Raw genomic sequence first — 24,148 nt, forward strand, 5'->3', positions numbered from 1 at the left:
CTGTCCCAAAATAATTTTTTCTCCTTAAGTTAGCTTTTTACATATATAGGTGTTTTGCTTGCACGTGTGTCTGTGCACAAGGATACCCGGTGCCCCACTGAGGCCAGAAGAGGAGTTACAATAGCTGATGATGAGCTGCCATATAGGAATTGAACAGTCAGTGCTCTTAGCTGCTGAGCCATCTCTTCAGCCCTAAAGTAAATGGTTTGTTTTGTTTTAAGCAGGAGGACAAGTTCCAGAGCTTGAGACTAGCTACATAGTGAGTTCCATAGCAGCCTGAGCCACATAGCCAGACCCTTTTCAAAAACCCAATTGCTAGGCTGGTGTGGTGGCTTTAAACCCAGCTCTCGGGAGGCAGAGGCAGGCAGATTTCTGTGAGTTTGAGGCTGGCCTGGTCTTCATAGTGAGTTCTCTGTCTAGCCAGGGCTACATAGTGAGACCTTGTCTCTAAAAATTAAAAGAAATACAAGAGCTTGAATGTAGTTCAGTAATAAAAATCTTTTCTGCTATACAGTAGACCTTGGGTTCAACTGCCAGCAAAGTGGGGAAGGGGACTTGGAAAAACACAAATGTCAGTATTCAATAATCAGTTGGATCACTATGAGTGGTGAGGAAACAGACAAAACGCTGCTGAGCTTCTGGCTTGTACAACTGGGCACATGTTTTTCCAGCAGATGCTGGTACTATCTCTATCACATTGATTCTTATCATGCTGCATTTCAACTGGATGAGAGGGCACCAGCCTGTATTTATCATCATAATCAGCATAGACCCACCTAGCATATGTTTTAACAAGGGCTCCATAGCTATTTATTAAATTTAAGTCTAACAGCTGAACAAGAAACGGATTTGTAGGGAAGGTTGACATGTTCAATTTGGTGCATACTGAATTTGTAGTACCTGGGAAATACTTATGTAATTTTTTGGTGGCCAGTGAATAAGACCAGAGATCAGAGAAATATCTGGACTAGAGACAGAGTAGTTAGCAGGATACAGAGGCCATTTGAAAAACTAAGATCATCAAGGGAGTGTACATAGTATGCAAAGGACACAGCTCAGATAGGGTTTTGTGGTTTAAGGAACAAGCAGAGGAAGTTTCTCCCTCTTGCCACAGAGAAGCAAGTGCCAGAAAAGGAACAGGGAAGGACACCAGCATCAGCATCGGAAAGAGCATTGGGGTTTCCTGCCATGGAAATGTCAACCTAAGGATTACACGGTGTCTGGGCTAGAGTGGAGTATCCTTGGAAAGGGGAGAGGTGATATGAAATGAAGATCACTTCGTGAAGTCACCTTCAAGAATTTAGAGGAGCTGGGGAGAAAAGGAGACAGAGAGAGAGCTGGAGAGACAGATTTGCTTTGTTTCGCTTTGCTTTGTGAGCCAAGCCTTGACGACATATCTCAGACTGGCCTTCACCTGCCTGTTCTTCCCTCAGCCTCTCCAACACTGGGATTTACTCTTATGAACCCCCACTTGTAACTGGTAACTTAAGGGCCTAGTAAAAGAAACTTTCTTTTTTTAAAATTTTTATTTTTTATTAATTACAGTTTATTCACTTTGTATCCCCCCTGTAGCTCTCTCCCTCCTCCCCTCCCAATTCCACCCTCCCTCCCCCTTTTTTAATAATTTATTTAATTTTTATTTTATGGGCATTGGTATGAAGGTGTCAGATCCCTTGGAATTTGTGTTACAGACAGTTGTGAGCTACCATGTGGGAATTGAACCCTGGTCCTTTGGAAGAGCAGAAAGTACTCTTAACCACTGAGCCATCTCTCTAGTCCCAGAAATTTCTATAAAGACAGAAAGGAAACTTGAAAAAGTTTCAAAGTGAATAAAAGTCAGTGGGCATTGGAAAGATGGTTCAGCAGTCAAGAGCACTAGTTGCTCTTTCAGAGGACTCAGGTTTGGTTCCCAGCACCCACAGGGCAGTTCTTAATCCCAGAGCCATCCTTCCAGTCCCCACCCTCACCCGTTTTATTTTTGTTGTTGTTGTTGTTTTGAGACAGGGTTTCTCTGTGTAGCCCTGGCTGTCCTGAAACTTACCTTGTATGCCAGGCTGACCTCAGACTCACAGAGATCCAATTATCTCTGCCTCCCAGTGTGTGGTTAAATGTGTGAGCCACCACTGCCAAGAAAAAAAATGCCAATGAGGAGGTGCACACCTGCAGTGAGGGGCACACTTGCAATCTCAGCACTTAGGGTGCTGAGGCAGAATAGTTGCCATGAATTTGAAGCCAGCCTGGGCACAGACTGAGTTCAAAGCCAGCTTTGACTGAACAGTAACACTGACTTGTTTTTGTTTTTCCAGACAGGGTTTCTCTGTGTAGCCCTGGAACTCACTCTGTAGACCCAGGCAGCCTACAAAGAAATCCTTCTGCTTCAGCCTCCCAAGTACTGGGATTAATATTAACTTTTTTTTTTTTTTTTAAGATTTGCTTATTATTTATACAGTATTTTGCCTGCATGTATGCCTGCATGCCAGAAGAGGGCATCAAATCACACTATAGATGGTTGTGAGCCACCATGTGGTTGCTGGGAATTGAATTTAGGACCTTTGGAACAGCCAGTGTTCTTAACCTTTGAGCCACCTCTCCAGCCCCCTACTACTGACTTTTTAAAAAAGATAATTTTTTACTAGGCTTGGTGGCACATGCCACCAAGGCAGAGGCAGGTGGATCTCTATGAGTTCCAGGACAGCCTGATCTACAGAGTGAGTCCAGGACAGCAGGGCTACACGGAGAAACCCTGTCTTCAAAAAACAAAATAATAATAATAATAATAATAATCTTTAAACACTGAATGAGTAAGCCTTTGGGAAGAAGGAAGAAAGAGATAAGGGGTGTGGTCTCCATCCAGTGAAAATAAGACAAACTAAGGAGGAAGATCATGGAGGAGGAGGACCAATTTGCCAGACCTCAGATTATGTCCAGAGATGAGGAGAGCTGGCTGTCTCAAGTCACCAGAAGGAAAAGATACACACTCTCTTTTCCAACTCTACAAAACTGAGAGTGAAAATCTTACACTCTACAGTGGAGGAAAGGCAAAGAAGTGAGAAGTGCAGGTTTCAGCTGTTGGCAGCCCCAGGTAAGTCCGTCCCACTGTCCTCCAGGGAGAAAGTGATGTCAGTGCCCAACCTGTCACGGCATTTTTATTTGTTTTTGAGATAGGGTCTTACTATGAAGCGCTGGCTGTCCTGGACCTCACCATGTAGACCAGCCTGGCCTCTGCTTCCTGGGGGTGAGCCACTATGACCAACCACTGAACCACGTGTGCCCAGTCCTCAAATCAGTTGTAAATAGGAAATGTACTGTGTCCCTCCTCGAGCTGCTCATGGAGCTCATTCCTTTGCCATTTGTAGTTCATGATAGCTCCTTCACACAGGAGGCAGTGCCTCACTTCTTGTAAGAGTAGAAATGAAAGAGCTGGACAGATGGCTCGGCAGCCAAGAGTGCTGGCTGCTCTTCCAGAGGGCCTGGGTTCAATTCCCAGCACCTACATGACAGTTCACAACTGCCTGTAACTCCAGTTCCAGGGGATCCAATAGGCTTTTGTGGACGCTTCAGCCACCTGACATTTGCATACATGCAGACAAGACACTCATATACATAAAACAAGAATGTAAATAAATAGAGCCCCATTGTAAACCTGAAGACTCCTCCAAAAGACCAATGCATAGAGATCATACCCCCTAATGTGTTCTAGACAGGATTTAAGGTGATATGAACCCCTCTTTCTCTTAACCCCTTCCTCTTTCCCTCTCATTTGTTCTTAGTTTTTCTGATTGTCTGTCTGCACAGAAAACAAAGCTTTAAGTTTAAGGCAGTTGGTCACAGCGACCCTGAGGCCTGTGCAAACTTAATAAAGGGTCATAAGCCGTAACCTTTTATTAGTCATCATTTCTTGTACTTTTGCCTGTGTTCTTCTCTCAGCCTGATTCCTCCCCCTCATGGTCTTCCTGTGTCCAGCTCAGGGCTCCCACCAGCATCCAGGACCAGCTCTTTCTGACCCTGTAACTTCAGGTGACCTCTATGAGACATTTAAAGAAAAATTACCATGCTCAGTTCCCTCCTCTGATTTCCTGCCTTGCTCGATATGTAGGCTGCTGACCACATCCTCTCTCTCACCTTATTTGTACACTTCCTCATCAGGCACACCAAACAGGAGTCTTCAGCCCCTAAACCTGGGCTGGTCTCTCCCACCAGGGTCTGTTCAGCCTACACCTGTCTCTCTCTTTAGCACACAGAGCTCTCAGAACCATGTCCCTCTGCCTGGAGGTATCCTCTCCTACATCCTTCTGGAACCTCAGCACCCCTTTTTCCTGTAGGTGACACAGCTGATCACAATGCTTTTGGGCCAGTGGTGGCCAAGCACCTGGGGAAATCTACAAAGCCCGTCTCAGGGACCCCAGCTCCGCGCCCTCTATCCCTTCACTTATACTGGGGCAGATGGACAGCAGGTATCCCTGGCTGAAGGTGACAGGTTCCTACTGCTTTGAAAGACCAACTCAGACTGGTGGTTGGCAAGGCGCCTGGTGTGCCCCCAGCTCTCTGCCCATCCTTGTTCCAGCTGCAAACGTGACAGAGGACTCACTCTCCTTCCACAGCACCTCCCTCTGGTGAGTAAGCTGCAAACTTCCCCCTCCGCCTGCCTCTCTCTGGGCTCCCACCAGCACCCAGGAGCAGCTCTTTTTGGCTGTAAAGGCTCACCGAGGGGGTTTGCCCTGGCTTTTGATGCCTTCTTCTCTTGCTTTCCTTTGATGAGCCTAGTTCTCACCCACACCATGGTGGCATCCTTCCTTACCCCCTCTAGCGCCAAGCTGTCTAGGTCATTTCCGGCAGCTTTCCCCTGCATTCCTTGACAACTCAGCCAAGGTCTCATCTGTCATCACCTGCCCCTCCTCCACGACTCTTTGCAGGGACAGAGCTGTTTCATGCTCCCTGGAGGAGCTCTACCTGTTTCAGCAACTCCACGTTACTTCCGAGGAGCCTCCTTCCTGTCCCCACAAAATGTGCAGAAGTGTGAGCATGGCCAATTTAAAGCCCTGCTTCCTGACACCCCTCAAGGAAGGGCCCAGAGAAAGCTCTCTCTCCAAGGACCGCTGGATGACAGAGGCCAGCGCCAACGTGGTGAGTTATAAATCTTCCTCTGAGATGGTCTGTCAACTACACTACAGCTGGGCCTTGTTCTGGGTGCAGCGGTGATCAGGACAGATAGCATCCTTCTCTTAAGAAACTGAGAGGGAGTTGGAGGGTGCAGATTGAATGAGATGAACACAACGAAGAGGCTGAAGTGGTCTGAGAAGTCCAAGTAGGAGGTGAGAGAGGACAGCAAAGTTACACTGGCCCTAAGGGGATTAGGCATCCGGCACAAACTGACTGCTTTTTCTCCAGTTCTGACTCCTAGCCCAGGGCAGGTTTTGTCCTCTGTCCTGTCTTCAGGCCAGGACACCAGCGAGTTCCTTCTAAAATTGTAAGTCCCTTGCTCACCTCCTCCCCCTCCTCCTCTTTTATCAGTTGTTTTTTGAGCCAGGGTCTTACTCTATAGTAGGCCCAGCTGATCCAGACTCCTTATATAGGCCAGACTGACCTCAAACTCCAATAGCTGTCCCAGCTCAGCCTCCCAAGTGCTGGGATTACAAGCAAGCCTGCCCTTCCCCCACCCCCACTTGTGGATAATGCGTCCTATCTCTCATACTCCTCTAGCATTGTCTCTCACTTCTTGGTGTTGTCTTTTACTCTGAAAGATGTGAGGTAGGGGCACTCTCTCCTCCCCACCACCACCACCCAAAACCTGTTCCCCTTTCCTGCAGCCCTGGGGCGGGGTTGCATGGGGGAGGAGGGAAGTTGGCAACAGGAAGTGAGAAGAGCAAAGAAGACTGTGAGGGGAGAATTTTTAAAAAGCAGCCGGAGACTGGGGTTTGCACCCCTGTACCAGGGTCACCCTGGTACAGAGCTGACGGTGAGTGAACGGGAGAGAGATTGGGGGGACATGGACAGCATAACCACCCCCTTCTTCCCCACTCCTCTAGCAGGATCCAAGCCCCTCCTGTGTTTTGTAACCTCATGGGTCTCCCCGAAGACCAGGGTCCCTGTCCTGAAGGCCTTGCATCCCCTCTCATCCCCCACCACAAGGCTGGGTGCCTGGGAGCAGCTCCCAACAGGACAGAAATCTAAAAAGAAAGGCTCTGTGTGACTTCCTTCAGCTATCAGACCACTGAGACATAGACCCCAGGGAGTTAGAATTACCCCAGGAGGCTTATGCTAGGGAAGTAAAAGGCTGGGGTCCTGATGCCAGCCAGGAAAGGAACTTGTCTCCCAGGAAGACAGTTCACACTGTTCTGACAAGTTGAGTCAGCAGAGAATGGAACAGAGACAAGGATGAGCAAGGACCATACCTTAACCAGGATGGCTTAATTACAATCCTTTTTTTTGGGGGGGGGGGCAGGGTCTCACTATGTAGACCAAGCTGGCCTTGAACTTACAGAGATCCGATGTCTCTGCCTCCAAAGTGCACTAAAGGTGTGTGAGTTTGCCCTCTGTTCAAACTCAAACCTAATGTTAGGACCCCAAAAGCAGAATTGGGGATCATTGGATCTACTTATATGACTGATGCACCTCTCAATGTGGCTTTTTTTTTTTTTTAATGCACATTGGAGTTTTGCCTGCATGTATGCCTGTGAGAGAATGTCAGGTTCCCTGGAACTGGGGTTACAGAAAGTTGTGAGCTGCCATGTGGGTGCTAGGAATTGAACCTGGATCCTCTGCAAGAACAGCCAGTGCTCTTAACTGCTGGCTGAGCCATCTCCTCAGCCTCTCAATGTCACGTTGAATAAATAAAAAAAAAAATTTATGGGTATGGGCATGCCTGCAGTGCCCGCAGAGGCCAGAAGAGGGTGTCAGATCTCTTAGAAATGAAGCTACAGTTTTTAACCTCTTATGAGGCTGCTGAAAATCCGGCTGGCCTACCCTGGCCCCACCCCTCCAGACGGTAGCTAATGCTCTCCAACACCAGGTAAATCTTTCTCTGTCCTTTGATTGATTATTGGGAACAATTGATGGAATTTAGAGCACTAGAGTTGGAAGGACACAGGCTTTGGCCCTAACATCTCCAACAATACTTGGATCCCACTTCAGTTCCATTGTCTCAAGAAACCTTCCCTCCTGCTTGTCCCATGGTCCCCTCAATCTCTTCCTCCCATTTCTCTCTGGGGTTCTCAGAAGATCAAAAGAAAGAGAGAATTGTGAGAAGCGTTGAGGCACCTACTATCTGGATGTTGCTTTGTGTCCCCCTAAACTCAGAAACCTGGCTCCATGGAGCAGACAGAGCCTTTAGGCAGGGACAGTGGTGCCCCACAACCTCAGGAACAGCTCCATCCGCAGGTAAGAACCCCCCCCCCCCATTTCCCAGTCACATGTTAAAACGTTAATTTTTTATGACTTTCCTCCTTATGTAAGGCATTCTTCATTTCCCACTCTAATATTGCCCTATCACCCACAGCACTCTCTTATTCCTTCTACAACCTAGGACCTCCAAATCGAAGGTTCCTCTACCTGTCTCAAATTCCCATCCTCAGGGTTTACCAAACCTCAACCACAGCACCCCATGGCTTGACCTTTCAGAACAGCCTGTAGCCTCAAAGCCGTGTGGGGCTCAGCCACAGCTCCTGGATGACCTCACGTGACTATGTAGACCACCTTTCCTGTCTTGAAATGCCAAGATCCTCTCTGCAAAACGCCCCCTCCCAACTCCTGCTCCTCGAAAGCATTTTCTTTCTGGGTGTTCGCTCTTCTCCAGTTCCCCCCCCCACCCCCAAACTTCACCGGACTTCACTTACAGAGAACCACTGGCGGCTGTGGGTGGTCCCGGGTGGCTCACAGGCAGTGCTCATACCTTTCCCAGGAGGAAAAGTCAGGCCTACTCAACATGACCAAGATTGCTCAAGGAGGGCGCAAACTCAGGTGAGAACTCAGTATACCAAGGGTCTGGGTTGTGGGGTCCCGCAGGGTAGAGAGCCATGTAATGGTTGGTGCAGGAGGCTCAGGGGCTGCAGGTGAAATTTCTTTTTCTGCTCCTCCCGCAGGGTTTCTCTGTGTAGCCCTGACTGTCCTGGAACTCACTCTGTAGACCAGGCAGGTCTGGAACTCACAGAGATCCACCTGCCTCTGCCTACAGAGTGCTGGGACTAAAGGCGTGCGCCACCAACCCGGCTCAGGTTAAAGTCTAAAGTGACCTTTAAACTACCTCTACTCCTCCCCCTCCTCCTCCACAGGAAGAACTGGGGCCCTGCTTGGGTGGTGTTAACTGGTAACAGCCTTGTGTTCTACCGAGAACGGCCGCCTCAGTCTGCACCCTCCCAAGGCTGGGTGAGTATAGGCCAGGGCGAGCAGCAAGGGTTTGGGGTTACTGGTTTGCGGCTCAGGCCGACGGAGAAGGGAACGGCGAGGAAGAAAGGGGGAAGCAGCTCACCTTTCCCATGAGGGAAGCGGTGAGGAAACAAAAGCTCAGCCTCAGTTTCTCCTGTAATTGCCAGGCGCCAGCTGGGAGCCGGCCGGAAAGCAGCGTGGACCTGCGCGGCGCGGCCCTGGCCAACGGGCGCCACCTGTCCAGCCGCCGAAACGTCCTGCACGTGAGTGCCTTCCCGGGGTTGCAGGTGACCCGCGGGCGCTCGTCCTCGCTGACGCCAGCCTTCCCCGCCCTCTTCCTCTCCCAGATCCGGACGATCCCCGGCCACGAGTTCCTGCTGCAGTCCGACGAGGAGACGGAGCTGCGGGCCTGGCACCGCGCGCTGCGGGCGGTCATCGAGCGCCTGGTGAGAGGGGTGCAGACCCCGGGAGGCGACGCCCGGGAAGGGGAGACCCGCGTGGTTCGCGGGGCGGGGAGGGGCGAAGGGAGGAGCTATGGGACCGGGCGGTCTGGGGGGAGCTGGCTCGGGCTGGAATGTGGGGGCCAGGCATCAAGCTGGGGTACAGATATTCTCCCTTCCGACTTCCCGGCCCCGCGGCTGGGCCTAGGATCGGGAGAACCCGCTGGAGCTGCGTCTGTCGGGCTCCGGACCCGCGGAGCTGGCGGAGCTGAGCGCTGGTGAGGATGACGAGTTGGAGTCGGAGCCGGCGTCCAAGTCACTGATGCGGCTCAGCAGCCGCCGAACTTCCAGTACGGAGAGGGACGGAGCTGGCCGGGCTGGGGTGCCGGCAAGGGTGCCCGCTCGAGCTCACTGTTCCGGATTTTGCAGGTCGGTGTACAGAGGGGACTGAGCAGAAGAACCGCGTGCGGAGCAAGTTAAAGCGGCTGATCGCCAAGAGGCCAACCTTGCAGAGCCTTCAGGAGCGGGGTCTGCTGCGAGGTGCGGTGGGCGAGGCCAGCCGGGGCGCTCGCTGCGCTCTGTACCGGCTTTCCTGGTGTTTTTATTTGGTGTAGATTTGGGTTTTTGGATTTTATTATTGCTGCAACAGGCTCTCAGTATTTATCCTAGGCTTTTCTCAAACTTGGGCAATCCTTCTGCCTCAGCCTCCTGAGTGTTGTTGGGATTACAGGTAAGGGAGGCATCCTGCCTGGTCTGATCAGGAGCTTTTATATTCCTAATCTCAGCATTAACCGAAACTCTAATGAGGCTCGAAGTAGAACTTTCAATAGATTAGAGCCTACTTACATCCCTGCTTCCCCACCTCAGGGTCAGAGGGTCAGAGGGAGGGCCTTCTTGTCCTGAGGCGACAACAGGGTTGAAGACCTTTACTGATTCCACCTCACTCACTTCCTCTGCAGACCAGGTTTTTGGTTGCCAGCTGGAATCACTGTGCCAACGGGAAGGGGACACCGTGCCCAGCTTTGTCCGGCTCTGTATTGAGGCTGTGGATAAAAAAGGTTGTTTTCCCAAAGACTCGCAAAATCAGCCTTTGAAGCCCTAGGATCCCCTCCCCCACCTCTGCCTTTCTACTGACTCCTCGCTCCCTCATGTACACTTCAGAGTTAGAACTGTCCTCTTCTCTGTACCTCATCTCCTAGGTCTAGAGGTGGATGGCATTTACCGGGTGAGTGGGAACCTGGCAGTGGTCCAGAAACTTCGCTTCCTGGTAGACAGAGGTGAGAGGAAGTAAATATATCTAAAAGTGGCCTTCCTCCCCTGTACCTCAGAACCTAGAGTGGTTCTGAGTGAGGGGTTGGAACTGGGTGTCTCAGCGGCTGCTTTTTTCTCATGCATGTTGCAGAACGAGCAGTAACCTCCGATGGGAGATATATGTTCCCGGAACAGCCAGGACAAGGTACTTACATGGGAAGCCCCGTCTCTAACTTATAAGCCCTCTTTGTACCCCGTGCAATCCCCCGTGCCCTGCCCTACAAAGTCTGTGCCTAGCCTCTCCCTCGTCATGCCCTGCTGTGGCCCTACCGTCACCACATTCTTGTGACCTGCTTTGATTGTCCCTCCCCTAAATTCCTGATCTTTGATTTCTCTGGCTCTTCTGATCCTTCAACCCAAGGAATCTCTTTTTACCTTCTAGAAGGCAAATTAGATTTAGACAATGCTGAATGGGATGATATCCATGTGGTCACTGGAGCCTTGAAGCTCTTCCTTCGTGAGCTGCCGCAGCCCTTGGTGCCTCCACCACTGCTGCCTCATTTTCGAGATGCACTTGGTAAGGGTTAAGAGCTTTGGATAACCGCTGACACGGGAGGAAGTTAAGAATAGAACAGAGGGTCCCTTCCATCCTTACTGTGGGGATGGAGAATGACTTACATGCCAGCTCTAGTTCTGGAGGTTGGGGAATATGTGTATAAATGTTTAGAGGGCTGAGCTGACAAGAGTTCTAAAAGCCGCTGTTGGGCTATGCAGGAGAGTGGAGGGCTATATAGCTCAGCAGGAAATTATATGCTTACCATGTGTAAGGTCCTAGGTTCAATCTTGTCTGAGAGAGAGAGCAGAGAAAGCAGAGAGCACTAGCCAAATAGTATCATTCATGGACATGGGAAAGAGGAAATTTACCCGCCCTGCTGTAACACCTTCTCTAAACCTCATCCCCTGTCCTTTCAATCACTCTCTCTAGAACTCTCTGAACCAGAGCAGTGCCTTTCTAAAATACAGAAATTAATAGACTCACTGCCAAGGCCCAACCGAGACACGCTGCAGTACATCCTGGAGCACCTGTGCAGGTGAGGGAGCCCCAGAGTTCCTGCTGAGGAAGATGGAGCGGGGTGTTCCCCGGAGAGGATCCAAGCCATTGGCTGGCTAAGAATTACATGGGGGAAACACAAGCTACAAGGAGGGGTACTGTGATAGAAGTAAGGGGATTCTCCCTTCCCTTCCTGGCCTTAGTCTCCCAAGGAGCAGGGGTGGCTTGCTGAGCTGTGCTCGGGCACATTTGAATGTGAGCCTGCCACACTGTGAGCAGAGAGGATTCTAGGGGCTGACCCTGAAGCTGGGAACCAGGCAGCTCTCTCCCCTGATTGTGCCTCCAGATTGTACCCTGAAGGATTCTCCACCGGCACATCTCTGCTGCCCATTAGCTCTGTTGTTGGTATACTTAAAAACAACATTTATTTATATCTCTTTTTATTTATATCTCATTTTTTTATATCTCTTTCTCCCTACCCCCTCCCAATCCCTTCCAAAACCCCAACATCAGGTAGGAGAGAGAAAGGATTAGTGGGAGAGGGGACATAGTTCTCTTTCTTAGCTCTTTCCTGCTGGTTAGGGTCGTCAGGTTCCTTGGAGCCAGTCCAATCCTCGTCTCAGGAGATCTCCAACTTCTTGTCTCATTGCATCAACAGCAACAGGAGCTGCAGAGGGAAGCAGCAACTTTGTTCTTTCTCTGAGCTCCTCTACACTCTCTGGGCCCTGGCACTCTCCAGAGTCCTCAGATTTTAACTATTTGCCAAAAGCTCCTTTCAGACCCAGCATGAGGCAAATAGTTTGCTGATGTGGACCACCTGAATCTGTCCCACATCCCACACCTGGGATTAAAACAAAAACATGTTTATGTCCACAAGACTTTAAGACTGGTTCCTCCAGCCAGCATGTAGAGAGGTCCCAGAGTAACGTCAACCCTGCTCAGACCCAATATGGCTATTCTGGTTTGTTTGTGGTGGGTAGCTATTGCCTATCTCCCCTTTCCTTGACTTTGCCCTCAGGGTGATAGCACACTCCGATAAGAACCGCATGACTGCCCACAATCTGGGAATTGTGTTTGGACCCACGCTGTTTCGACCTGAGCAGGAGGCCTCGGACATGACAGCTCATGTAGTCTACCCTGGGCAGCTGACTCAGCTGATGCTCGACAACTTTGCCAGCATCTTCACCTGACTTGGGGGAGGAAGAGACAGCTTCCCGTGATTTGTCAGCAAGTCTTTGGAGAGGGGTAACAGATTTATTTGGAAGACATCCTATAAACTCTCCCAAAGGACACTCTTCATTTCTTGAGTCTCACTTGTGCCTTTAGATGAGGAGGGGTGTTGAAGAGGAAGTCTGAACCCCACCTGACCCTCTCCCGCATGACACATAAAGCACTTGTTCTCAGCATTCCTTTATTGTCAGAAACTGTCATTAATAAAGTTTTTCCTGGAACATACATAGACTAAATACAGTCCCCAGCCCAAACCTCCCATCCCTGGGCACCTCATGATTAGCTTGGGGTTCCTTATCCTTTTAGGCACTAGAGTTGAGGAACTGTGTCTCTCCAGGTAGAGACCCCAGTAAGACACTCATGTTACCCACTGCCATATTGGGGGTCCCAGAGGGAGGTGGGGTATTTTTAGAGCTGTCCCCTTGCTCATTGGAAGGAGGAGGACTCAGCCCCTGAGCCTCATCTAGAATAGCCACAAAGTCCAGCTGAGTGTTGTCCAGATCAAGAGAATCCAGAGGGTTGCACACCTGCCCTTCAGGGGGCGGGTACAAGGCAGGGCCAGCTCCTAACCTGCCCACTTCAGGGTGGCCACAGCTAGGGTTGGCATCCCCTGCTTTGAGGGGCCCATAGCAAGGAGGCAGTGGAGGCAGAAGCCGGGGGGGTGCCACTGGCCTATGGGAAGGCCGGTTTACCCCCACTTCAAAAGTTTCATGGCATGGGGAAGGGGTAGGATAAGAGCCTGACTTGTGATTGGCCAAAGCAGAAGCAAAGCCAGATCCGTATGCAGCTGCTGGGGCTTTTGTAGAGCTCTGACTACCTGGGGAACCCCCCAGAAACTTGGGGCTCTGATAGGGAAGTTCCTGGTGGGGGAGTCCTCCCCGGCTTCTACCCTCCCACAGCAATTCCTGCTGTGACTGAACATAATTACACACGAGCTGAGCTTTGAGCTGTCCTGTGGAAGGAGAGGGGGGTTCAAAGTTGAGGTCAGGCCTGGATTCTGATGAAAGATAATCATGGGGAGGCTGAGGATAGGGACCTAATTGGGGATACTGTGGAGGAGGAGGCTGGGGATAATGGGAAAATGGAGGTTGTGGGCCTGGGGACCCTTCACTGGGGTGGGCATTGAGGCAAGGTGTCAATCCAGCAGAGCCAGACCCCACTGGGCACCCTTGCTCTGGCTTTACCTGCGCTTGTCCATAGTGTTCAAGTCGAGGACACTGGCTATACGCTCCACTCGGAGCCTTAGTGCCAGGGTAAACCCCAGAATGGGAAGGAAACTCCCCCCATGTTTCTGGGGTGGGGTCAGGATAGGAGACCTGCTGGGAACAGTGGCTAGGGCCATAGTTGGTTGGTGGACCAGGTCCAAGAGGCAGGGAGCCTGGACCCCTAGCTCCATATGGCTCAGCCGCTGTCTCCTCAGGGGCTCCATATCTCAGAGTATCAACAGATGAAAAGTCCATGCATGGGGTCAGACCATTGCCCATCACAGAAGTTCCAAGCTCTGGCTCCTCCGGTAGCCCTCTTGTGTCCATAGCAACGTTTTCAGTGATGCTGGGGGCCTGTGGTGAGTAGACAGAGGTGGGGAGGTGGGGCTCAAAGTTCCGCCCTGCTGCTATGCTAGGGAGCGTGTGGACACATCCCAAACTCTTGAACCGTTGGACTCTGGCTGGAGCAGGGTGGTCAGCAGCCCGGGCTGGGTCACTGGCCCTCCGGGTGACCCCTGCATTGGGGTTGTATCCTGGATACTCAGCTCGGCTTCTCCAAGGAGGTACAGGAAGACCCCCCATCCGATCCAGGCTATGAGCTGTGGTGGGTGGGGTGCCGTTTGCCCTGGCCGAGGCGTATCTTGCCCGGAGCATGTAGTGCTGGGCAGGTGTGAGGCCAGGTAGCGATGAGGCCCCGGTCTCTGGTGGGGATCCTGGAGGGAAAGGGGACGCCAAGGAGGACCGGCGGCTGACTGTGTAAGCAGAACTAAAGCTGCTGGAGCTGCTGCTGCTGCGGCGGTCAAGGGAGACCTGGGGGCCTAAGCGGCGAGACACAGGCGCGCCTGCAAATGACAAGGAGAAAAAGGCAGGTGGCCGGGAGCCCCCTTGATCCTCAGCCAGCCTTTCCCGCGGAATAACCTCGACCTGAAACCTCACAGTAGAGTCCCGTGCTAGCCACACTGGCGGCCTCTCCTTTCTCCACACCTACTCTGCTCCTGTTTCAGCAGGGACTTCAGGTGGTCATAGTTTGCACACTGCCACACAGACATGTGATAACATATCACAGATGTATTAAACACCGTTTTCCTGCCACAGTGGTGGGATTATGGGTGTGCACCACCATGCCTAGCTATATATCACAGTTTTCTGATTGATGGAAGGAAAAACATCTTCAAGGGGGAGTATTTTTCGGCCTGCCAACCTCAGGGCAGATCCATAGCTCAGCGCAGCAACCACCGCCCGCACCCAGGTCTCACCGGCGTGGGTTAAGCTGGGCAGTTTTAGACCCCGGGACCCTATTGGCCGGAGCTGATGCAGCTGATCCAGCCTGAGGTTCTCCAGGCGGTGGAGAGTGGAGAGCCCAGTGGCCGCGACACAGGGTCCTTCATCCAGGCTGGACAGGTCCTCCGTGCTGCCCCCTGCGTTGCCAGTCAGCTCCACACCGCTGTCTGTGTTGGCCGCGCTGCCTGCTGGGGAGTGCTCACTGCTGCAGGAGGACTGCGCTCCCGGGCTCTGCTGTGGCTGTGAGGAGGATGAGACTGGAAGGTGGCGCCCTCCCTCGCTCCCCGGGAAGCCTGTGTCCCAGTGATTGAAGGGCTGAGGACAGGCAGACAAGGGTGGAGAGGACTACGTGGGAGGTTAGGGTAGACCGGAAGAAAAGGAAAGGGGTCCCTGCTGGGCCTCCATTCTGCCTTCCCTCCATGACCCTGACAATTTCCCTTTGCCTTGTTTCCTCTCGTTGTGAAGAATACACACAATATGCCGTCAAAGGCTCGGAACTGTGTAGTTAAAGTTCTGTTTGAGAAAGAGCCTGTAGGGCTGGAGAGATGGCTCAGAGGTGAAGAACACTGGCTGCTCTTCCAGAGGTCTGGAGTTCAATCCCCAGCAACCACATGAGATGCGGTGCCCTCTTCGTGCGCACGGAGAATGTTAGGAGGATTGAAGATTTACTTTGTGGTAGAGCTTTTGCTTAATTCATACTCCCAGAAGCAACCCCACCCCCACCCATCCAATCAAGATTTGGGGCCATGGAGCAACCCTGAATTATGGCAGAAGCCTGGTGTATAGGAGCAAGTCCTTCTAGGAAAGGGCAGGAGGCCCTCAGGGCATGCTGGGATAAAGAGACAAGGCTTCCTTGGCTGGCTCACCATGGTTCCCTCGGGCACAGTCAGTCTGCCATCTTCCCTGATGGACCCTCCGCCTTCCCTTTCCCGCTTGGGCTCCACCGTGGAGAGGGGCGGCGCCCGCGGCAAGGGGCCATCGCCTCGATGCCGCTTGGTCACGTGGGCATCAGGCCCGTGCACCGTCTTGACATGTTTGCGGAGCGAGCTGGGATCAGTGTAGCGCTTGGTGCAGCCGGGGAGCTTGCACACATACGGCTTCTGTTGAGTAGAGGGCCAAGAGACGGCCAGGGATCAAAGCGGAAGAACACGGATCCGGGAGAGCTACAAGCCCACGAGTGAGGGAGTACGCACAGCATCCCGGGAAGTAAGGGGAGTGCGGGCCCTGACCAGCTAACAGGAGGCCTAGAGAAACATGGTGTGGGCCTCGGAGAACATAAGTCACCCCCAGGGTTGTGAGGCCACCAAATTCAGAAGCTGAAGGGGTCAGGGATCTATTTTACACTTGTGCTTTCCATATGAATCACACCGCAGGGGAAGGCACGTCTGTGGATGTGGAGTGAGTCCTGGGGCTCCTTACAGGGGGGTACGCTCAGAGGGGGCTCTCAGTTTGGGCTCTCACCTCATTGGAGTGGGTCCGGTTCTGGTGCTTGGCGCGGTCGCTGGCGTTGCTGAAGGCCTTGCTGCAGCCTTCTTGCTCACACATGTAAGGCTTCTCACCCGTGTGCGACCGAAGGTGCGTCTTCAGGTTTTCTAGGCGTGAGTACGACTTCCGACACCCCTCAAACTAGGGGATGATGTGAAGGGGCCAAGCAACATTTCTCAGGTAGGACATGGAGATTTAAGGATTTACACTAGAGAATATAACTAAAAATGGGAGAGCATGGGGACCTCGGAGAATCCGAGGATCAGGGCACAGGAGTGATGGGAGCTAAAGACAGAGAAAACTGGAAACAGCGCAGGGTGAAGGACAGCAGTGAGGCAGTGAGCATCTTGGAACAGGACCCCTTCCCGGGACTTAAATGGTCGCCGAGTGGGTCATCTTGAGATCAGGCTTACATGAGTGTCCTTCATCATTGATCCACTAGCAATATACTAGCAGGATGAAGGGCCCCACAGTAAAGGATCCATAAATACACTTTTACTTTCATTCTTAATAATAATAATAATTATTATTATTATTTTGAGACAAGTGGTCTCACTGTGTAGTTCTGGCTGGCCTTGAACTCACTATGTAGACCAGGCTCACCTCAAATTCATAGAGATGTGTTTGCCTCTGCCTTCCAAGTGCTGGGATTAAATATTTGCATTACCATGCCCACCAACCACATGTTTTCATTTCTTTTAAAATCAAAAGGGGCCAGATGGTGGTAGTGCATGGCTTTAATCCCAGCACTGGAGGCAGAGGCAGAGGCAGAGGCAGGCAGAACTCCATGAGTTCAAGGCCAGCCTGGTCTACAGAGCTAGTTCCAGGACATCCAGGGCTTCAGAGAAACTCTGTCTCGAGAAACAAAGATTAAAGGGGAAATAAGTTTTTTTTTTTTTATTTAAAACTTCATTTCGTTTTGTTTTTTTGTTGTTTGCTATTTTTTTTATGAGATACAATGTCACTGTGTCACTCTGGCTAGCCTAGAACTCATCATGTAGACCAGACTGGCCTTCGACTCACAGAGATCTGCCTGCCTCTGCCTCCTAAATACTGAGATTAAACATATGTGACATCAGGCCTGACTTGTTTTGGTTTTTTAAGAGCTAGCCTCAAACTTTTTATTCTTATGCCTCAGCTTCCCAAGTGCTAGGGTTACAAGTGCATGCACCATACCAAGAAAATATTTTAGGGCACGCTCAGTTGGCCTCTGACCTCCACACGCACACCTTGGAACGCATGTGCCCATCCCATTAAATGTAACTAAGAACACTTTAACATATGTCGACATGCTCATCTTTCTGTCGAGACGGCTCTCAGCACTACTTTTCACAGCTGCCTGGGAAGGACTTTGAAATCCGGTCTAGCCTGGGCCCTGCCTTGATTCCCCACGTAGGGAGGAACGGGTGCCTCACCGTGCACTTGTGCGGCTTCTCCCCCGTGTGTCTGCGCATGTGCACCACCAGCATGTACTGGGCTTTGAAGGGCCTCAGCTCCCGGGAGCAGCCCCCCCAGTGGCACACGAACTCCTTCCGCTCCCCGTGGATGTGCTCGCTGTTGATGTGCTGCGGAGGGAGACCGAGGGTTTACACTACATGGCCCTTTATTCACCACTCTTAGCTCTGCCTCTTGGGGGACAAAGGGGACAGTGTGCCCCATATCTCAAGCTGCTCTGAGCTTCTGTCTGCAGGACTGAGCACGTGATCTGTGACCTCGTACCCTTGAACCTACTGCCCTCAGCCAGACCACGGTGCCCCATTCACTCCTCCAGGCTCCCAGCCCTCTGTTCCCCCCCCCGCCCCGGGGGGCTCACATGCACCAGCTGCTCCTGGGAATCAAACTCTTGACTGCAGCCATCCCAGCGGCAGTCGGTCTCATACACAGACTCTGGCTCAGGTTTCTCCTCTCTCTCCAGGTCCTCCCGCCCATCCAGCATCCCTAGCAGGTGCTCCTAGGACAACAGAGACAATCTTGGGGTCATTTGTGTGGCAAGTTTTGCTCCGGTCCCAGAGGGAGAGCCCTGCCTTCCCCTTACCTGTGTGCCTGTGGAGTTGGGGCTGGACATGTTTCCCTCCAAAGACTCCTCTGGACACTTGCCAACCATCATGTCCGACTCTGACTTCAGCTTCCCCAGGAGAAGAGGTGTGGTAATGAGTACGGGGCAGTCAGAAGGAAAACCGTGCCCGGCTCTGTGCTCCACGTCCCCGCCCACACAGCAGGATCCCGGAGTGTGGAAGAGTTTCCTCACAGCCTGCACTGCTAAGTGGGATGAAGAGTGTGCTCTCTCTGGGAGAGTCTGAGGAACCTCAAAGGCTGAACCCCGCCATCTACTTTCCCAATACCAAAAGCTTTTTTTAAAAAAAATATTTTATTTATTTATTTTACATATATGAGTGCTCTATCTGCATGTACACCTGCATTCCAGAAGAGGGCATCAGACCCCAGTATAGATGTTTGTGAGCCATGGTGCAGTTGCTGGGAACTGAACTCAGGACCTCTGGAAGAGCAGACAGTGCTCTTAACCACTGAGCCATATCTCTGGACCCCAACCAAAAGCTTTTATGTCTGCTCTCTTCCTTCTGCTGTCCCCCTGCTAAGTCCACTGCCCATCTCTCCTGAGCTGGAGAAGCCACCGTACTACAACAGTGTGGAGGGCCCCACCTGGCAGGCTGGGCGTGGTCCCCGGGGCTGAGAGTGAAGCATCATTCCACCCCGAGGAGAGTCATGTGGAACACAGGGCTGGACTCCATAGGAAGGCGAGGTTCCTTTTTGGTGACCTGTCTGCGGTGGGAAGCCTAGAGACGGGCTGGGGGGAGAGGAGGCTGTTAGTTTATCCCGTCAGTCACCAGGAGCCCTGCTCTATTGTGCTTGGTTGAGGAAGCCCCAGGGAGGTCCTGAAAGGGTTCCAGTGCACAGGGAGGAGTAAAGACTAAGTTGGGCTGGAGGTTAGAAGGATCTGAGTCTTCTAATGGGTTTCAGTACATATTTTAGGGGCCTCTTGGTTTGAGGCTGCCAGAACCTCATGGTGCCAATGGAGAGGTGGCCATAGGACCCTCCTGGAGATGTGCAGCGTGAGTTGATGAAAGCCACAAGGGAGCTGGGTGAGGTGCGGATAACTGTTTGCAGGTCAAGGCTGGCATCAGAAAGCGGTGAGATGGAGAGCGCCCGCTTCTTTGTCAACTTGACTGAACTCCGGGGAGGAGGAAAGAGTGGCCCTAGGGCAGGAGACAGAAGTTAAGACAGAGTAAAAGGGGAGTGGAGAGATGGCTCGGTGGTTACGAGCACTCACTGTTCTTCCACAGGACCTGAGTATGATTTCCAGCACCCTCATCAGGCAGCTCACAGCTCCAGTTCCAGGGACGGGCCCTCATCCTTGGCCTTCCAGAGCGCTAGCACAGGTGCATACTCACAGAGACACAACCACATGAATTGATAAAAAATAAAATTAAAAAGAGAAAAAATACAGTAAAGGTACCATGTCTCCGTACACTGGGTAGTGGGGACTGACTCAAAAAGCAAAATGCTTTTGCCTTGTTCTACCCAGAACCTCTTGTCTTTTTAAAAGATTTGTTTATTTATTATTTATAAGCACCAGCAGAGGGCATCAGACCTCACTATAGATGGCTGTGAGCCACCATGTAGTTTCTGGGAACAGAACTCAGGACCTTTGGAAGAACAGCCAGTGATCTTAACCTCTGAGCCAACTCTCCAGCCTTACCCAGAACCTCTTGATCATTCTCTGATCCCCCTCATCTCTGGACCTTTCTTGAGTTTAGGTCCTTGCTTTCCCGTGTCCTTCAGAACAAGTCCCTGAGGGGCAGAGGGAAGGGAGATTTGCCTGAGTCCTCACCCTCAGTGCAGCCGTTGGTCTCCCTGGCAGACCCATAACCCTGGGGCCCTGACATAAAGTTGGCTTGGTGGCAAAAGTGCAAACCAGGAAGTCCTAGAAAAGAGAGCCAGCTGGAGTGGGGCATGTGAATGGGGGTGCAGGGCTTACCTGGGAACCCCACATCAGACACCCTCCCAGGTTCCAACCATACAGGATATGGGGTCTCAAAACCCTCCTCCCGTAGATAGAAAGCTAGCATGGGGCAGGGATATGGCTGAGAGGGAGCCTGGAGCTAGAAGGGAGCTCTGCCAAGTCCTCAAGGCCCAGGGACCGTAATGCAATGCACTTACCTTCTGTTCCCGAGCTGGGGACCCCTTGGCTGGGGAGGGGTCGGAGACAGCATGGCTCACCATAGCTATTGACTTGTGGTGGAGTCATAGAGTTGAACATGGTGTCTCAGAGAAGGGCGAGGGGCACTGCAGGAAAGAACATACATCTGCAAGTTACAAAGATGGAGAGAAACAGAGAAGATAAATGAAAGTCTCAGGCACAAAATCGTGGCCAGCATGTCCGTTGTGGCCCTAACTCCTCTCTCAGAAATCGGTCATGGAAATCAAGTGGAAAACGCTGTCATTCAGCTGCATTAAAGGAAATGTCCCACAGAGCAGACACACGCAGCCAGTCAGTCTTGGGGATCTTTCGGGGGATGGGTAGAAGTTTCTGTGTATGACATGGGAATGTCACGGACTTAATCTAAGTTCCGAGCGATTTTAATGCCATGAGCCCTCTACTGCTTGTTTTTGTTTGTTTGTTTGTTTGTTTGTTTGTTTGTTTGTTTTCCACCCCCTCTACCGTTTCTTGTTCTGGCGTGGGCCAGCTCTGAGGAGTATGATGGTGATCTGACTTCATGCCCAGGGCTGTTCGCTCTGCCTGAGTCCAAGAACTCCTATGCAATCTCTCCAGTGTCCAGTAGAGGGAGACCTCGCTTCAGTCCAGATTGACTGGTGGGGCCAGAAGAGAACACAAATGCTGTGTCCTTTCAGACAGAGAACTGTGTGTGGGAGGGAATAAGGCTTCAGAGCAGAGCGTCTCCCAGTCTGTTGAGCAAAAAGGATGGAAACTAAAGTGATTCTGAGGCGGTCTGAGTCGGGCCTACCTAACTCTTTAGGTTTAGGACGGAAGTGGAGAGGGACTCTGAGGAAAGGCTTAAGGAGAACGAGAAAACCAAGTCCTCTATTAGAAAGGAGTTAGAGCAGGGAGCTGGTGCGAGGTCCACGTTCCTTCCTCAACTAGCTTGGACTCCACTCCGGGTTTTTCGGTCTTCCGGGAGCGGAGGGTGGGGTGGGGCGGGGTGGGGTGGAGAACCACCGGGAGCCGGCCGGCGGCGCGGTGGGTGATCCCGGGATGCTGGGATTTAGGGTGAGGGCGGGGTAAAGTGGGGAACGGAACCCGGACCCTACGACCCAGCCCAAGGGCTGCAGCCCGGGCTACCTTTGCTAACCCCTCCTTTTCCAGCTGAGACCCGGATCCCGCATCCAAGACCTCCCAGCTCGACCTTGGCACTAACGTTGGGGGTGGGGGGCACAGCTGGCTGGCAGCTGGACGAGGTGGCACGTCTCCCGCCTCTCTCTTCTGACTCACTCAAAGGAAGAGGAGGACTCGCACACGACCCCCAGACACTAGGTGTTTCCCTCAAAGATGTCACACTTATTTTCCTGTCCCATTGCCTGACCGCCCTCCAAGAGACGCGACGAAAACGGGGCGACAGCTCTCTTCGCCCACGCGTGCCACAGCCCACTCACGCCTCCCCCTTCACACTAGTAAAAGAAGACGTCGCTAACTTTTCCAGTTTCGGTAAAGGTTTCTGGGCGTGATGGGGCAGAGAGCGCTGAGAATTAGCCTGCCAGACCCGAATCATCTTCAGTGTGTGTTTTCTGGAGTCCTCTACAAACCCCTTCTCCCCAACTCCCAGGAGTCGGCCCCACCCCCTTCTCCCGGTCCCGCCTTCCCCGCCCCCGTGCCTTCTCGGCCCACCCAAGTCGCCGCCGCGGGCTCTGGCTGCAGACGGCGCAGCTTCCCCCGCCCGCCTGGGGAGCCCAGAAAAGCCGGGGGGGGGGGAGGGTGGAACATTCTTCCCTTCCCTCAGCGCATCCTGAGAGCAGGCAGTGGCGCGCGCGAAAGGGGGGGCACTGTTGGAAAGTGGGGTCCCTATAGCGGAGTGCGTAAGAAGAGACCAGAAACTACCGAGAAAGAAGTGCTGGAGTGAATGGGTGGCGTACCGAGAGGACACCTCAGATTCCCGAGTATCTCAATCGGCTTCCTAAGGGTTAACCCCAGAGACCCCCGGGAACCCCCTAGTGACGTCAAGGGCGAGTCGGAGACGCCTGTCCAGCGGGGATGCCCAGGGAGATAAGGGGGGGGGGTCCTTCTGAACCCCGCCCCCTAGGGAAGATCACCCGCACTCAAGAACTTTTCTCCTAGAAAACTGCCCATCTTTCCCCCAACACCGGAAGGAAAGACCTGTACCTCCGTGCCTCTAGTTCCCCAGACACCCAGAACCCCCGGTCTCTATGGAGTCCTCGTTCCTTGATCCTGTCCCCAAAGCTTACTGTCCTAGGTTGATTGTTTCAGGGTCACGGAGCCTGAAAGAGGATTCAGAGCGGGGAGCAAGGGCAGGCAGGGTGGTCTGAGGCAGAGGAGGGGCCTCGGTCCCCAGCTCCCGTTTGGGCGGGGGGCCAGCCGGGAGACAGGCTGACAGTAGCCGGTGGTCCCTCTCTGCCCCAGTAGGGGTCTCCTGGCGCCTGGCTTCAGCTGCCCCGGTGGTCCTGAGGTCAGAGGGTCAAGACAAGGTCTCCCTGGCATTTGCTCTTCCTCAGGCCCTGCCCACAGTCCCTGGGACTCAAAAGTCCAAAATTCCTAGGGATTTTTCTAAGGCCTTCACTAGACGTTAGGAAACCCAGCCAGCCTCCTATCTAACCCCAAACCACTCCTTTTGCCCCCAAACCCCACGGGCACATCTGTCACAGCGCAGGTCAGGGATCCAGTCCCAGCCCGGCCTCAGAGACCTGGTCGCCTCCTACCCCACTGGGCTCTCCCTGCTTCTGCGGTGGCCCCGTCTTAGCAACACTGGCTTCTTCCAACGGCGTTCAGAGGCGCGCCTGGAGTTCCCTCTACCACGCAGACCTCCAGCTGGCCGACCCAGCTGCTTCTTCATGCCAACCTCAAGAAGGGGAGAGATTGCCAATATGTAGGAGAGGCGCGGACAAAGAGCCCTGAGGCAGACACGGACTGTCAGAAGGAAACCGAGGTGCAGAGAAAAGGAGGCACGCATCAAAGCAAAACGAGGAAAACACCTACACTTCCCAAAAGCTCACTCCAATCTCTCCCATCCCTTATCTCCTCAGCGCTCCAGGCCTCCTTCTGGGATGGGGTGAGTCCCTGGGCGTCACAGCATCGCCCCAGCCCCCTCCCCCATCGCTCCCAGGTGGTCTGTCCGCCTGCCCCCCTTCTCACCTCCGTCGGGGCGCAGAGTTCGGGATGCGTGGTCCAGGACTGGAAACTGGGCAGGGGAGAGGGGAGGCTGCGGAGGGGAGGGGGGGCGACAGGGCCCCTGCAGTGCAGCTTCGGTGCCACCCCCCCAACCTGGCCCCCAGCCCTCCCGCCGGCCCAGCTCGCCGGGCCGCGAGCCGGGACCACCCGCGAGAAGCGCAAACTTTTTTTTTTTTTTCGCAAAAACTTTTTCTCGCTCTTGCCACCCGCGCGCGCTGCTCTTCCCGCTCACTTCCCTCCTATATCCTTCCTCCGGGCGGCTCTAGAAGATGAGGTAGGGTGGATAGAAGCTAGAGAGGGGGTGCCGGGCTTACGGCACCCCCAGGACCCCCAGGATCCTCCCTCTCCCTTGAGGGACCCTACACTGCCTACTACCCCCCCCTCCCGCACACGCTGCTCTTGGTGCACAGGAAATCCCGGCGCGGAGCCCTGGATCGGCCGTCCACGAAGAGACCTGAAGAGGAGC

At 52.9% G+C, this 24,148-nt stretch overlaps 2 protein-coding genes across 5 annotated transcripts; one reads left to right on the forward strand and one right to left on the reverse strand.

Moving 5' to 3' along the window:
• Positions 1-4,183: 4,183 nt before the first annotated feature.
• Positions 4,184-12,558, forward strand: Arhgap9 (Rho GTPase activating protein 9). The gene is given in 16 exon segments (XM_055612050.1): positions 4,184-4,528; positions 4,530-4,613; positions 4,914-5,124; positions 7,297-7,377; positions 7,898-7,956; positions 8,268-8,361; positions 8,529-8,624; positions 8,709-8,807; positions 9,010-9,151; positions 9,231-9,341; positions 9,761-9,859; positions 10,001-10,078; positions 10,204-10,257; positions 10,495-10,629; positions 11,038-11,143; positions 12,122-12,558. Coding segments are annotated over 16 exon segments (1,809 nt in total). The 5' UTR covers positions 4,184-4,340; the 3' UTR covers positions 12,294-12,558.
• Positions 12,559-12,635: 77 nt separating this feature from the next.
• On the reverse strand, positions 12,636-23,750 carry Gli1 (GLI family zinc finger 1). 4 transcript variants are annotated; one of them, XM_055612047.1, is made up of 13 exons: positions 23,647-23,750; positions 23,214-23,405; positions 20,484-20,609; positions 20,155-20,247; positions 19,324-19,519; positions 18,966-19,110; positions 18,340-18,429; positions 18,118-18,255; positions 17,720-17,869; positions 16,281-16,445; positions 15,686-15,919; positions 14,795-15,059; positions 12,636-14,380 (listed from the first exon to the last, which is right to left on the reverse strand). In XM_055612047.1, exons 3-13 carry the CDS (start codon positions 20,581-20,583, stop codon positions 12,636-12,638), a joined length of 3,321 nt encoding a protein of 1,106 aa, XP_055468022.1. In that variant the 5' UTR covers positions 20,584-20,609; positions 23,214-23,405; positions 23,647-23,750. The 4 variants fall into 4 exon arrangements, with proteins under 4 accessions (XP_055468022.1, XP_055468024.1, XP_055468021.1 ...); XM_055612049.1 differs by lacking the exon at positions 23,214-23,405; XM_055612046.1 differs by lacking the exon at positions 23,647-23,750 and having other exon boundaries at positions 23,214-23,511.
• Positions 23,751-24,148: the final 398 nt, after the last annotated feature.

The sequence above is a fragment of the Psammomys obesus genome, unplaced genomic scaffold (assembly GCF_907164565.1).
Source record: "Psammomys obesus unplaced genomic scaffold, mPsaObe1.curated_primary_1811, whole genome shotgun sequence".
Classification (NCBI taxonomy): domain Eukaryota; kingdom Metazoa; phylum Chordata; class Mammalia; order Rodentia; family Muridae; genus Psammomys; species Psammomys obesus.